Source organism: Periplaneta americana, chromosome 4 (genome assembly GCF_040183065.1).
Source record: "Periplaneta americana isolate PAMFEO1 chromosome 4, P.americana_PAMFEO1_priV1, whole genome shotgun sequence".
Lineage (NCBI taxonomy): Eukaryota > Metazoa > Arthropoda > Insecta > Blattodea > Blattidae > Periplaneta > Periplaneta americana.
In genome coordinates this window covers 33638961-33653441 of record NC_091120.1, presented here as the reverse complement: position 1 = coordinate 33653441, position 14481 = coordinate 33638961, and the positions used below count along the sequence as shown (strand labels likewise).

Here is a 14481-nt window from a genome sequence, read left to right as displayed (position 1 = left end):
TTCAATTGGACAAAAATACAAAGTTCCACTTATTGTTGCATTTCCTGGTAGTGTTAACATCATAGACAAATAAATAACACTAGGAGGGCCTTTCTTTTAAATATTTTGTAACGGTTTACCCTACTAATTCGCAGTTTTACGACTTTTCATAAATATTTCAAAAACACTCTTTCTCCAAAAATTGTGATTTTATGACACTCTGAAGGGCAGTACAGCTAATCGGTTTCAGACCGAAAACAGTCATTTTTATAGTATAGTATATCTCTGAATCGGTAGCAGCACATGTTGTGATTGTTGCCTGCTTCAAAACTAAGGTTGGTTCTTTGTCGGCATTTATGCCTCCAAACATGTTAAATTCGGTGAAATCTATTGCGAGTGTCGTGAGATTCAAAACATTGTGTTTCCTTTATCAATGGTTTCATGGCCGGTGTGAAGCAAACTTTCCACTTTTTAAATGCCTTAAATTTCGCAGTGAATGCATGTATAAATTATAAAAAGTAAGAGTAAAATGCGAAACTTTACAGTGAGTTAGGCATTTTTAGGCGAATATTAACAAATTAGGCTCTAATAACCGTTTTAGGGCATTTTAGGGCACTATAAAACTCTTTGAATGCCTTTCAATTTCCATGAAACACAAATATTAATAATTATTTTTACTTTTCTCCTAAAGAAACAAAATAGGCATTTGCCCTAGAATCCGATGTCTGATCATAACACACAAACAACCAGCCCCCACCATAAGAGCAACACACCCCCACCCCTACCATCGACAAATGCACATCGCAGAATTCAAGATCACTAGTAGTTCAGGAGACATTGAAGAAGACGTGACATAACGTCGAAACGGGCCGTCTGTCGAAGGTATATACCTTTTTAAAAATTCTAACACTTTTTAACGTATGACTAAGTAATTTTATGTTTTTAACTTACACATACATTCACTTTAATACATGACATCATATACAGCGTGGCCTGCTGAAGTGGTGTACAAATTGAAAATGGATTACAGTGCTGCCATCTGTGTGGAACCCAAATCACATAAGTGAAATGGGTAGGCATTAGATACACATTTTATATCAGATGTACTCGTGAAAGCATTGTGTAGAATGAAGTTCAATTTCTAGAGGGTGCTGTGTTTGTTGGAAGGAAATAGCATGTTGTCAGGAGGGAGATGTATTATTAAGTATTCGGTATGTGCTGGAAACAGAAAAACGACTTAACATATGTTAAGTTTTTATTCCAGAGAACATCTCAATTACAAAACATAGGCCCACTGGCAATGACATGCTGTGCCATGAAAAGAAGCAACATAATTCTAGATAAAGAATGAAGTAAAGTCATGTATTATATATTTATATAATAATTATTGCCAACATTATTTGCCAGTTTTATAGCAGTTATTCTCTGCCTGTTTCTAGTCGTAACTGATAACTTCTTCACAAACTGGTCAACTTACCCTATGTCGTGGCTTAGTCACCTCATGAATGATGCCTTATTGCTGTCACTTATGAGGTCCCAACCTGTCTTCGGACAGTTGACTAAACATTTATATTGTAGTTCTGTGGAATGGCAGTAGGTACTAGTGCTGCGCATGATTAGGTTGTATTCGGAGCAGTTGTTTGCATGTTTCCATTCGGATGCCTCCGGATTACCTCCGATTGATGCCACACAGCGCAGATTCTATATGCGCGTGGCTCAGATATACACTTTCCGCTGAGCATTCCTTTATTTGGGTCATGCTTGAGAATATGCCATTGGAAAGTTCTGAATAACAGAGAGAGTTTGGAAATCAGCGGGTTACATCAGCTCCTTGTTTAAACGGATCACGTGAATATGTTAAGAGAAAATCCACAATCTATTAGGGAAAACACGAAAATTTTACTTGAACGAAGTAAAGAGATAGATTTGGAAGTAAAACCTGAAGAGACCATGTATAAGATTATGTCTCGTGACTAGAATATAGTACGAAATGGAAATATAAAAACGGGAAATATATCCTTTCAAAAGGTGGAAAAGTGCAAATATCTTGGAGGAACAGTAACAATATAAATGATACTCAGGAGGAAATTGACCACAAAATAAATGTGGGAAATGCCTGTTATTATTCGGTTGAGAAGCTATTGTCATCCAGTCTGCTATAAAAAAAACTGAGAGTTAGAATTTATAAAACAGTTATATTAGCGGTTGATCTATATGGTTGTGTAATTTGTACTCTCACTTTGAGAGAAGAAGAGAAATTAAGGGTGCTTGAGAACAAGGTGAATAGGAAAATAATTGGGGCTAAGAGGGATGACGTTATGGGAGAATGGAGAAAGTTACACAACACAGAATGACACGCATTGCATTCTTCTCCTGACATAATTAGGAACATATGTCACCAGAAAACAATTGGCATTCACACAGTCCTCTCTGTAGATTGAAAACTCAAAAAAGTTTCATATCCATTGTTCAAGAATTAAAACAGAAAATCAATATCCCGAATTTAAAAGAAAACTTACAAATTAAACCAAACCCTTTAACTCTATTAAATATAGAATATAATCTAAATTTAACAGAAGAAATACTGAAATCAGAAGTAAACACTGAAATACTGAAACAATTGTCTTTAGAGACAATTAATATTAGGTACCCTCCACAAAACTGGCTTCATTTATACACTGACAGATCCTTGATCTCCAGAGAACAAGGTGCCGGTGCAGGTGTTACGTGCTGTCTCTTCTCACTTTATAGATCACTTGGATATGGAACAACAAGTTTTGATGGTGAAATCATTGCAATAAGTGAAAGTCTCAGGAATCTTCTATGCCACATCAATAAATTTAGGAATGCAGTTATATTGTCAGACTCCAAAGCAGCTATTCTATCAATCGTCTCTAAACACACACCTTCATCTCAAACAGCAGAAATAACTAAAATGCTCTCTCAATTAATATCACTCAATAAAAGAATTGTATTCCAATGGATACCATCCCATTGTGGAATCCTGGGAAACGAGAATGCGGATGCTTTAGCAAAGAAGGGCAACACTGCTACTTACAGACCTGTTACTAAATCTACGTATTACTCTGTGAAGAGATTTATTAAATCTACATACTTAGACTTCAACAAACAAAATTTGATAACTCAATCCCAAGGGAAAAAATGGAACTCTCTGCATCAAAATCCACAGTTAATTCCCGATTTACCACGAAAATCGTCTGTAGCTGCATTTAGATTGGCAACAGGCCATGATTGTTTGGCTAAACACCTACATAGAATTGGAATATATCAGTCCCCTAACTGCCCATTGTGCAACTCAAACCAAGAAATGGATTCGGAACACCTCAAAATCTGTGTTTCATTGTCTGGTCATGATAATATCTTTGAAAAATATTGGAGTGCAAGAGGTAAAATGACTTTATTGTCAAATGCCTGGCATTAGAAAACAACAACATAATTAGGAACGTTAAATACAGATGTTTGAGATGGGCAGGGCATGTATAGTACCAATGGACGAATCCAGAAATGCTTATAGAGTGTTAGTTTGAGAGACCGGAGGGAAAAAAACCTTTGGGAAAGCCGAGACGTAGATGAAAAGATAATATTAAAATGAATTTGAGGGCTGTGGGATATGATGATAGAGATTGGATTAATCTTGCTCAGGATAGGGACCGATGGTGGGCTTAAGTGAGGACAGCAATGAACCTCTGGGTCCTTTAAAATCCATTTGGAAGTAAGTAATAATAACAGTATTATTATTATTATTATTATTATTATTATTATTATTATTATTATTATTTATTATTATCATTATTATTTGTTGTTACAAAATAGTACACAAAATTTAAAATACCGATAATGTAAATTATAAAACAATTTTAATAATAACCCCCTTGACAAACTTCTACTACTTTACACTGAATGAAAGAATTTGCATGTGTCGGGTATCCCATTGACAACTACCACCAGTCTTGTCTTTCGGTCGGCCTGCTGGTCGTCCTTGAGAATTCTGTCTTTCTATTGTCGCTTACTCCGGAGCTCCGAATCCCTCTGTATGCTCTCTCTGTCACCTATGGTAGTACCGGAGGAGACCTTTATTCGTAATATCCGATTCCTTCGTCAGTAGTACTCGTCCGCTGAGCAGCACTGGTAGGTACCAGGAAATATTACCTATAATAGCATTTCTTATTTTTTGTATTCTCTCAGTTTGTACACAGACATCACAACATAACATTGTGACCACTTTTCCTAAGGTGTATTGTATTTCTTGGCATGATCAGACTTAACAAAATAAATGTACATTCTCATATTGCTTATACTTTTATTTTCTTCTTTGTTTACAGTTTTCTACACTTATAGGTATGTGGATAATTCCATTAGTTTTGTGCCTGAGGAATCAGTGGTGGCGTTTCATATTCCTGTGGCTAGTATTTTCGTGTATCACTAGTCTAGTAGTGAGGAAAGCTATTCAAAAACCAATAGAAGGTACCACTCCAAGGTTAGTTGTCTCTTTTTACACAATAATTTCACTTGTTTTCATATAAATCTTTCTAACTTTTAGGGTGAATGAAATGACAACTTTTATCTCCTCCTAGATTGGTCTACAAGTGGTTTTACTTCCTCTACAAATTAAGTTATGCTCTGGGATTAATTGGGTATATCATCATGATGGCTACATTTTTTGGACTCAATGTAGTGTTTGATGCCAAACCACATACATGGATGGATGTTGGATTACTCTTCCTATTTTATGGTCTATATTATGGAGTTTTGGGGCGCGATATAGCAGAAATATGTGCTGATAAAATGGCATCACATATTGGGGTAAGTAGGTAAATTTCATAGCAAGTCAGTGCAGGTTTAGTTGTATGCATTCATCACCCAGACCAGGTTTCCAACCTACAAAACCAACTTTCACTTGATATTTATTTAGGTATTTAAGTGTGTAATCTTTCGAAAGGAAGTGGAATATTTTAAGAAATAAGATAACTCCTTTGGCCTTTCGTAAAACTAAATAATGTTACAGTTCCTACAAACATGATAGATATAGACTGTGGCACATGTGAAGCATATAATGCAAGTCAGTTATTTGTATTAAGAAGGTTGTAAGCATGCCATATTCGGAATTTATACTTGATTTTATATTGCCACGACATATACATAATGGAGAATGTAATATTTCTCAAAATATGTCACAGGATTTTTGCAAATATATTCATAAGCAGATTGCATGAATCTGGCCACTATTATTAAGATCTGAATATAACAGGACACTATTCTGAGGGAACAAGATGCTCGACCTATATCAGTTAAATGTATTACTTGTACCAGTAGTCAAAAGTAATATAAGAATTTTGTTGTATGTTGAATTAAGTTAAATATTTGTATTTCTTAGTGTCAAAAGACCCAATTAGATTTTGTTCTGAAAGATATACAGTAAAACCTTGGATTACGAGGATAATTCATTTCTAAAACATGCTCTTACTCCAAAACACTCGCATATCAAAACGATTTTCTCCATAAGAAACAATGCAGACTCAGATTAATTTGTTTCACGACCTTTTATCCATATAAAATACAGTATAGTTTAGGTAAAATTCAGTACAATAGTGCAACACAATAGTACATTATGCAACGAGCCTATAATGGTAGTAATTAAGACGCGAGTATCGCGAGTTTCATAATTTTCATACAAGCGTCTTAATTACCATTATAGGCAAGTTTCATACGACTTTTTATGCTCGACCATATTTCTAACTTGAAATTTTCATAAGTATTCATATTATTATCTGACTGGAGAGCGGAATTGACCTTGTGCAATATCTCGTAAATTGTGAGATGTGCGCAGACGCGAAAGTATTGATTTTTTCCGAGGAACAAATGTCATTGACCTTGATATAATCTAGAGAGTAAAATGAACATTAATCTTGATATAACCTTGAAATTGATTTAGACGAGATGACAAATTGAATTTATTTGAATATTATTTACAATTAACACTAATTATTATAGTAACAGAACATAACCTTCTGTGACAGTATTGGATTTCCAGCCTCCGTGACATTTCGCTAGTTGTCTTTCGATTGCATATCCGAGAATAATCGATACTTGCGCTCTCATATTGCTACAATGGTGTTTTCTGATTGGTGGAAAACCTGAACTTTAATGAATAGGTGTACTTTAATGAGGTCCATTAAAGGGCTGCTACCAGGTGTATAATTACTACATTTCGGCATGGTCGAGCATAAATTACTTTACTTTATTTTGTTTTTGAGTGTCTTTCACCTGCTTTACAGCTTAGTAAACTTCTTAAAATTTTAAAGAAAATATTTTCACTATCACTAACGGAATCACTTCTGACTGCTTGACTGACTGGAATCTTTTGCTTTGACTGAGAACGTATCCAATGACACCTGCTTTTGCCTCATTTTGAGGATTTTGCGGAAATGTGACATTGCGTTGTTGTTGAACAGATTTATCGCACGCACTGCTACAACGTTATCAGGGTGGTGAATTTGAACAAAATTTTCTACTGCTGCCCACTTTTTGCACACCTCTTTAATCTCATTTAAAGTGAGGAATTGTCCGCTCTTTTCTCCTCTTCTTTCTCATATGAGATCCCCTTCATTGCCTCTTGCTGTTGCTCGCAAGCTATGCAAGTTACATACAAATTGTGTTGCTTGTATTGCAAGACTCACTTGTTTATCAAAGAAAAATGTTGCCTTATTGTTCGTTGATTTGCAAAACACTCACAAACCGAGTTACTCGTAAACCAAGGTTTTACTGTATTTAGTTAAAGACTTTTTTTTCTTCTTTTCAGCATATTCACAATATTTTTCTTGCATGCATATTACCTTCATCTTGGTGTGAGAATTTTATGACATGTAACATTTGTTTTATGTGAAATAAGAATACTGAATTGCATGAAATCTTATTTGTAGAATGTCCCAATAAAATGTATAGACATCTTATTGTCCTATATTTTAACAAGTAAAGTGGAAAGATGCTAACTCACTTATGTGTCGATTACTAGGGAGCGGATTTTTATGTGCTAAAATTTTTAAATATATTTATTTTTTATGTGCTAAAAAGTACGAAAATATTTGCTAAAAATAAAAAAAAAAATAATAATTTTTTTTTTTTAATATGACAAAAATACCTTACTTAGCTTGAAAAAAATGTTACTAGGTACTCACCAATCACACTTGAGTATCAGTAGCTAGTAGTTGTCCGAGAATTACAGTGAACAGCAAAGGTCATTTCCAAATTCTCCATCAAAATGCATGCCGATTATCTCTGAACAATGACTTATACTGTGAAAACTATCTTTCCACATCACAAGACATCAGACATGCATACTATTTAAAGAGAGGTATGTCACAAACACATCACCTACAGGCACACCCTCCAATACTTGAGCAACTTTACACATTTTTTTATATCCACTGTTTTGCCGTCAATGCACATGTGAAGCAGCGGCAATGTGCGTGTTTCCAGACAAATGTTGGGTTACCTGAGAGCTCTGATCTGCACTTACTGATTTACCACATGGTTATCAAAATAACATGTTTCTGTCAGTAGTAAAAATGTTTTTAAATTCATCTACATATTGCTGAAGACGCGATCTTAAACTCGATTTGATTTTAGGCATCTTAAGAGGCTAATGTACACATGTCTTAACGTAAATAATGTTTCTAGCTACTGACTGACAATGTCTGAGAAAAGCTGCCACTACATCTACACTACGCAACTTATGCTTATGGCCAGATAATGGGGAATCACAACAACATGCATTGCCTCACTTGATAGGCATGAGCGAGAGGCGAGAGATTTGTTTAAATTAAATAATGTTTATACCCGAACTCTTATCTGCTGTGGTGTGTGGATAAGCTTCAGGGCTTCTACCACGTTGTCTTGGTGTTATAACACCAAGACAATGCGGTAGAAGCCCTGAAGCTTATCCACACACCATGTACACCAGCCGTGGAAGCCTACGCGAGCACTCTTATCTGCTGTGTTTCACAAACAAAGCGTGGAATGAAATAATGTTCAGCAATAATACACATTCCTAATTATGTATTGCAAGATCTCTCCTTCTTGTCCATAAAACTCCAAGATTTATGTGTTTATAATAAATTTCCTGAAAATATGTATTTACATAATTTTTTTGTGAAAATATGTGTTTTTATGTGAAATAAAATTCGGGTTTTAAACTTGAAACTTGATATTCGGAATTTTTAACTTTGTTAATTGTGTTTTATCACACACAAGAAAAATATTTAATTACATAGGAATCCGCTCCTTACTGATTACCCCAAAACTACCTTACAACTAAGTTGTTGTTGTAAGACAGTGACTTGGCAATGCTGCTACCTTGCTGCCAGTGTTAATATAGTGGGCCACGTGAACCCTACTACCTCCCTGCACCTTCATGAACACATGTGCTTCACAAAAAGGAAAACACTTTCTCTCGCAAAAAAAGTTAATACAATTCGCGAAATTGAAAAAAATCCAAATGCAAAGATATCCAAGATGGTGAGAAGATGACTTGATTGACACGACTAGCTTCTCCTTAATGGTTCTACTTTTTTGTGCAGTATTATCCATAATTTAGCCTACTTATTGTAGCTGTTTTGCAAATAAACTGAATTTTTGCGAAAGAATTCAAAGTTTTTTTTTTTTTTTTTTTTAAACAAAAATAGCAAACTCCTATACAGTGTCAACTTTCATTTAATGTTAATTATTCTATGTCCCCAAAAAACCGTTAAATAGGGGTTCTGCTGTATGTTGTTATTCAGTTAACTGTCTGAAGACAGGTCTGAACCTCACAAGTGATAACAACATGGCACTACTTATGAGGCAACTAGGCCAGGAGATAATGGGATAGGGTGGCCAGTTCATTTCCCCCTCCATTGAATACATCGCAGACTAGCTATATAATATTACACTAGCCAAACTTCAGAGCCATACAAACAATTGTTCTTCCTCTGACACATTGTCAAGTGAGATGTACTGCCTGATAGTAGAGGTACATATCAGATAAAATCTCAGTCAAAGGTAAATAAATGTATAAGGTCTGATAATTCCAAAAGAAGAGATTATGCTTCATATTCTACCTTTAGAACTGTGCTGCAAGGTTTGTGGCGAACTAGCAATAGAAGTGTTCACAAAACCTGGCAAATGAAAATGAGCTTTATTCTTCAGTAATTGTTCACAAGTTCTTGGTTTTCATTAATCAAACGAAATTATTGCGGGAAAATTTTAGTCTGTGTTCATAGTCCTGTTCCTGTAATGCATGATAATTTGAATTTTGTATGACTCTTCAAAGAACAATGGTCTTATCATTGCTCTGGAAGATAGACTATTCCACTCTGTTGCCTCTGATAGATTACTCTGTTTTATGTGGATTTTCTTTGACCCAGCACACACAGTTATATTGCTTAACAGGACCATTAAGTTTAAAAGTGGCGTTGTCTGATCAAGCAATTTAATCTTCAAAAGCTTCTTTCCTTCGCACACGTGCAACTATAACTCTCAAAAAAGAATTCCCTATTTTTATCATCCTCATTCATTGCATGGAGCAGTCTCATAATGTATGGCCTCCACTTCTCACCTTGTAAAATGTGATCAACACTGAATATATAGATACCAGGTTTGTGTGAACATTGCCTTAGAAACTTCTTGGAGTATTTTGTGAATTTTGTAACACGCTCGCCACACTTTCATTGTCTATTCACATTTTAATCTTTTGCTCTGTTCCTTGTTCACATTCTACACTGTTCCATTTGCTTCATCTTATCATCCAGTCTTACAATTATTACCCCTGGTGGTATGGTGTTCTATATTGCATTGTTTAAACGATAATTGCAGTTCTGCCATTTTCATTTACATTGTTAGTGCATTCTGATGGATTGTACCATTAGCATTGTAACATTCTTCCCATCACCTGAGTCCTAGTCTTATGTGTGCTATACATTTTATTGAGAAACTGTATAATTCGTATCCAAATTATTGAGGTTATACTTAAATAATATTTTAAGAAAAAATACATTAATCTTTTTATTTAAAATGTTAATTATATATATAATTATTAATGAAAGTGATTATTATATGAAAGGGTCTTCTTCATATTTTTAGGCTTACACAGATTGAAAATGTGGACATTGTATTTTATAAAAACATTTCAGTTTAATTATGATTTTATTGTCATGTAGAAAACAGTACATCACAAATATATATTCTTCCTTTCTTTCACTACAGATTTCCTCATGGACATAATATGCTTTGATTTTGTAATGCTTTTGTTTCTTTCTGCAGGTTTTGTTGTTATTTTCTTTAGTTTATTTCTTTGTGTAGAAGTCTAATGGAGATGGAACTGTGTTTCAACTGATTCAAGTTTATAAGTGTAACTCTTTGTTTGAAACATGAGCAATTCAGGCTGAGGATCAGTTCCCCATTATGGTAAGGAATTATATCTTGTGGGACAAAAGTAGTTCATTTAGAAGGTTGTGAATTTATGTCTGGTCTGGGTGATTGCACTTACGTTCTATATCAAACATAAATCTTTTGCCTCTTGTTGTCGAAGAATTTATTCAGTTATGTTGAGTAATCATTTTTATTATCTTGAAAAGCTGAAACTATCAGCACATGATATACATTATTTTTATCAGCTGTAATATTTAATTAATAGAAGCCAATGATCAAACTCGTTTTCCATTTAAAAGCATAGTGTTTCTTGTAGACAAAATAAACTTCAGTACGATTTTACTGACATTCTATCAGGCAAAAGGTTTTTAAACTTGCTTAGGTTACAATAAAAGGTGGAGGTAATGACATATTTTATATAAATTACACAGTGAATATTTGTTAGATTTTTGAATAGCCTTGCCCCCGCCACACATATAACATTTATATTCGTACTACACCAATAGAAAAAAAATGAAATTTTGTGGAATGATAATTAGATTTCTGTTGTCATGGAAATCTTACGTCATACCTGATAAAATGATAGTATGAAAGAATCCATTCCTGTATGAAAGGGGAGTCTACATAATACATGATCTACTTGGAAAATTTATATTGCATGGGGATTTCAGTATATGTTTAAAAATAATGTTATTCAGTTGTGCTTTGACATGGACGCAAAATGGACATGAGCACATTATATGCGTAACTGTAAAAAATTAATACAAGCATGGCATGACTCACTACAGATAGACAAATAACAGTAACATTTACAGGAATTTCTCTTGTGTTTATATATAGTATACTAGTTAATTATCTCTGTCTCAAATAGTTCTTTATTTATCGTCTTAAATAGTGAATTCTGTTTTAATGCATTATTATTATTATTATCATCATCATTATCATTATTATTATTATTATTATTATTATTATTATTATTATTATTAGAGCTTCTATGTGTGAGTAAGCGAACAGAAAATGAACAGGATAATTAACTTCCTTTTATTGAAAATTTAAAATTCAAAGTTGATTCTTTACACAGCCACTATATACTATGTTATTTATTTATTCATTTAAGTATCTATTTATTTAATTTAAGTTATTTATTTATTTATTTCTTCCTTTCGTATTTATTTCTTCTTCTTCTTCTTCCCTTCAAGTATTAGGCCAAATGGCCTGTTACGATCTCACAGTTGAATTTTCAATCTAGCGCTTCTTTGGACGACCGAGAGATCTCTTCCCATTTGGACGATAGTGGAGCATGACTTTGGGATTCTATCTCTATGCATGCGATGCAGATTATTTATCCAGTTGTTCTGATAATGTTTTACGTGATTAATTATTTATTTATTTACTTTAAGTTACTGTATTTATATCTTCCTTCCTTACTTATATACTTACTTTTTTTATATACAGTATTTTGGAGGAGGAGATAATATAATAATAGTATGCCATATAATTTTCAGATCATGTACAAAGAAGCTGGGTATGATAGGCTCAGCTTAAGTGAAATGTGTGAATTATACATTTTAGTTGCATGTGCATGAAACTAATAGTTTACAATGGAAAGACTTTTTAGGACTGAAACGTCAAGAATATATATCTAAAACCATATATGTCATTACTTCACTAATGGTTGACATATGAAAGACGAATATTGAATGTTTATATATTTTGTATTAACAATAATCTATTATCAAAAGTTTCATGTAAGTGCGTGTATAGTGTCACAACTGCGATGTAATTAATTAATACATTCCCTAAAATGGTGGTCTTACTTTGTAATAAACATTGTGATCTAATTACTAATAATTTCTGACTTGTGTTAGCTTTTATACAAAGCAGAGCTTACCATTAACTACCTGTAATATTTAGAATTTAAGTTATATATGCTTCTTTAAATTAAGTGTATTCTACTAGGTGATTCTTATATTACCTGAAGATTCTTGTTTTTGATGTAGTACTATACAGATCAAGGCATGCCTACAAGACATCTTGACTCTGGAGTGTGTGCTGTGTGTGGAAATAAATTATTGGTCCAGGAAAATGAAGAGGGAGTTCTGGAGAACACATATAAGCTCTCCTGCAATCATGTGTATCCTTGACATCGCATATTTAATTCCCTAACAGGATAAAGTAATTGTGAAGGACATCATCGAACCTCAGCTAAGTAATCTTCAAAACGATTACTATTGAATTGTATTCTTTAATTGCCAAATATTTATATTCTGTACCTGAAAGAAAGTTAACTAGAATACAAGTATATTATAGATTATTAATTTGTCCTACAGAATATCTGTAATATTGACAATTAATATTTAAGGAGAAAAATTCGCTCCAGAGCCGGGGATCGAACCCGGATCCTTGGTTCTATGTACCAAGCACTCTGACCACTGAGCTACACCGAATTCAATCCACAGTACCGGACCGAACCTTCCTCCTTCAATGTTTCCCTTTGTGGCCTGACTCCAAGTTAGGCATATATGTTGACTTATATGTCCAATGTCAACTGCCATTTTACTAGGAGCGCACTCAGCTGAGTGACTTGTTTGGCCGGGATTCCGCTGTTACGTGCACAGTAATCTGTACAAATATATGCATTGCAGCTATGAGAATATTATAGATTTTTGATTAATTTGTCCTACAGAATATCTGTAATATTGACAATTAATATTTGAGGAGAAAAATTCGCTCCGGCGCCGGGGATCGAACCCGGGTCCTTGGTTCTACGTACCAAGCACTCTGACCACTGAGCTACGCCGAATTCAATCCACAATACCGGACCAAACCCTCCTCCTTCAATGTTTCCCTTTGTGGCCTGACTTCAAGTTAGGCATATACGAGGGGGATCCAGGAAATAACGACCGTTTTGTTGTGATAATTAAAAAAATATATATTTATTTGAAAAAACAAAGTCTGTTACATGACTGAAGCTTCCTTTACTTCTCTACATAATCACCACCTACATTTAAACATTTGTCGTATCTGTGCACTAGCTTTAGAATTCCCGTGTTATACTCCTCTTCTGCCAGTTCATTAAGCCAGGTGTTCACTGTCTTCTTCAACTCTTCATCACTTCCAAAACGCGTACCACCCAGAAAGTCTTTCAGCTTAGTGAAAAGGTGAAAATCGCTAGGAGCAAGGTCTGGACTATAGGGCGGATGATCAAAGATTTCCCAACCGAATTGATCCAGCAATTCTCGAAATGAAGCAGCAATGTGCAGGCAGGTGTTGTCGTGAAGAAGCACAACTCCTCTTGAAAGCATTCCTCGCCTCTTGTTTTGGATGGCTCGCCATAGTTTTCATAAAGTCTCACAATAACGATTTGCATTGATCATAGTGCCTTCTGGCATGAAATCCAGCAAAAGAACACCTTTGCGATCCCAAAAGACAGTAGCCATGACTTTTTGTGTTGAGAGAGTCTGTTTGAATTTTCTCTGTTTCTTGGGTGATGAGGGATGATGCCACTGACGTGATTGGCGCTTGGTCTCTGGGGTGTTGTGAGACACCCAGGTCTCATCACCAGTCACAATTTGATCAAGAAAGGCGTCTCCATCTGTGTGATATCGCATCAAGAATGTCAATGCTGAGGCCATTCTCTGAGTTTTGTGTTGGTCACTCAGTTGCCGTAGAACCCATCGTGCACAGATTTTGTGGTAGCCAAGATGTTGCGACACAATTTCACCAAGCAAAGAACGAGAAATGTCAGGAAAGGCAATATGCAATTCGTCGAGTGATGTGCGCCTGTCTTGCAAGATTCTGTCGTTCACTTTAGTCTTCTGGTCTTCTGTGATGAGTGATGGGCGTCCGGGTCGAGTTTCATCGTGGACATTTGTTCGCCCATTGTTGAACATTTCGCACCATTTTCTCACATTTCTTTCATTCATTACAGTATCACCATACACTTCTTTCAATTGCCGGTAAATTTCTGCAGGTTTCAAATGTCGGGCATTCAAAAATCGAATCACACTCCTCACCTCACAGTCGGCGGGATTATCAATCACGTCGTTCATTTTGAAGTAACACAAAATGCACAAT

General features: G+C 34.8%; 1 protein-coding gene across 1 annotated transcript in view; it reads left to right on the top strand.

Annotated features, from left to right (window-relative positions):
* The window catches only part of LOC138697682 (E3 ubiquitin ligase Rnf121), a 36517-nt gene that overhangs the window by 12911 nt on the left and 9125 nt on the right, over positions 1-14481 (top strand). The window contains exons 4-6 of the mRNA XM_069823140.1: positions 4323-4477; positions 4575-4803; positions 12405-12538. Coding sequence (XP_069679241.1) covers positions 4323-4477; positions 4575-4803; positions 12405-12538 — 518 coding nt within the window. The remainder of the gene's footprint in view (positions 1-4322; positions 4478-4574; positions 4804-12404; positions 12539-14481) is intronic.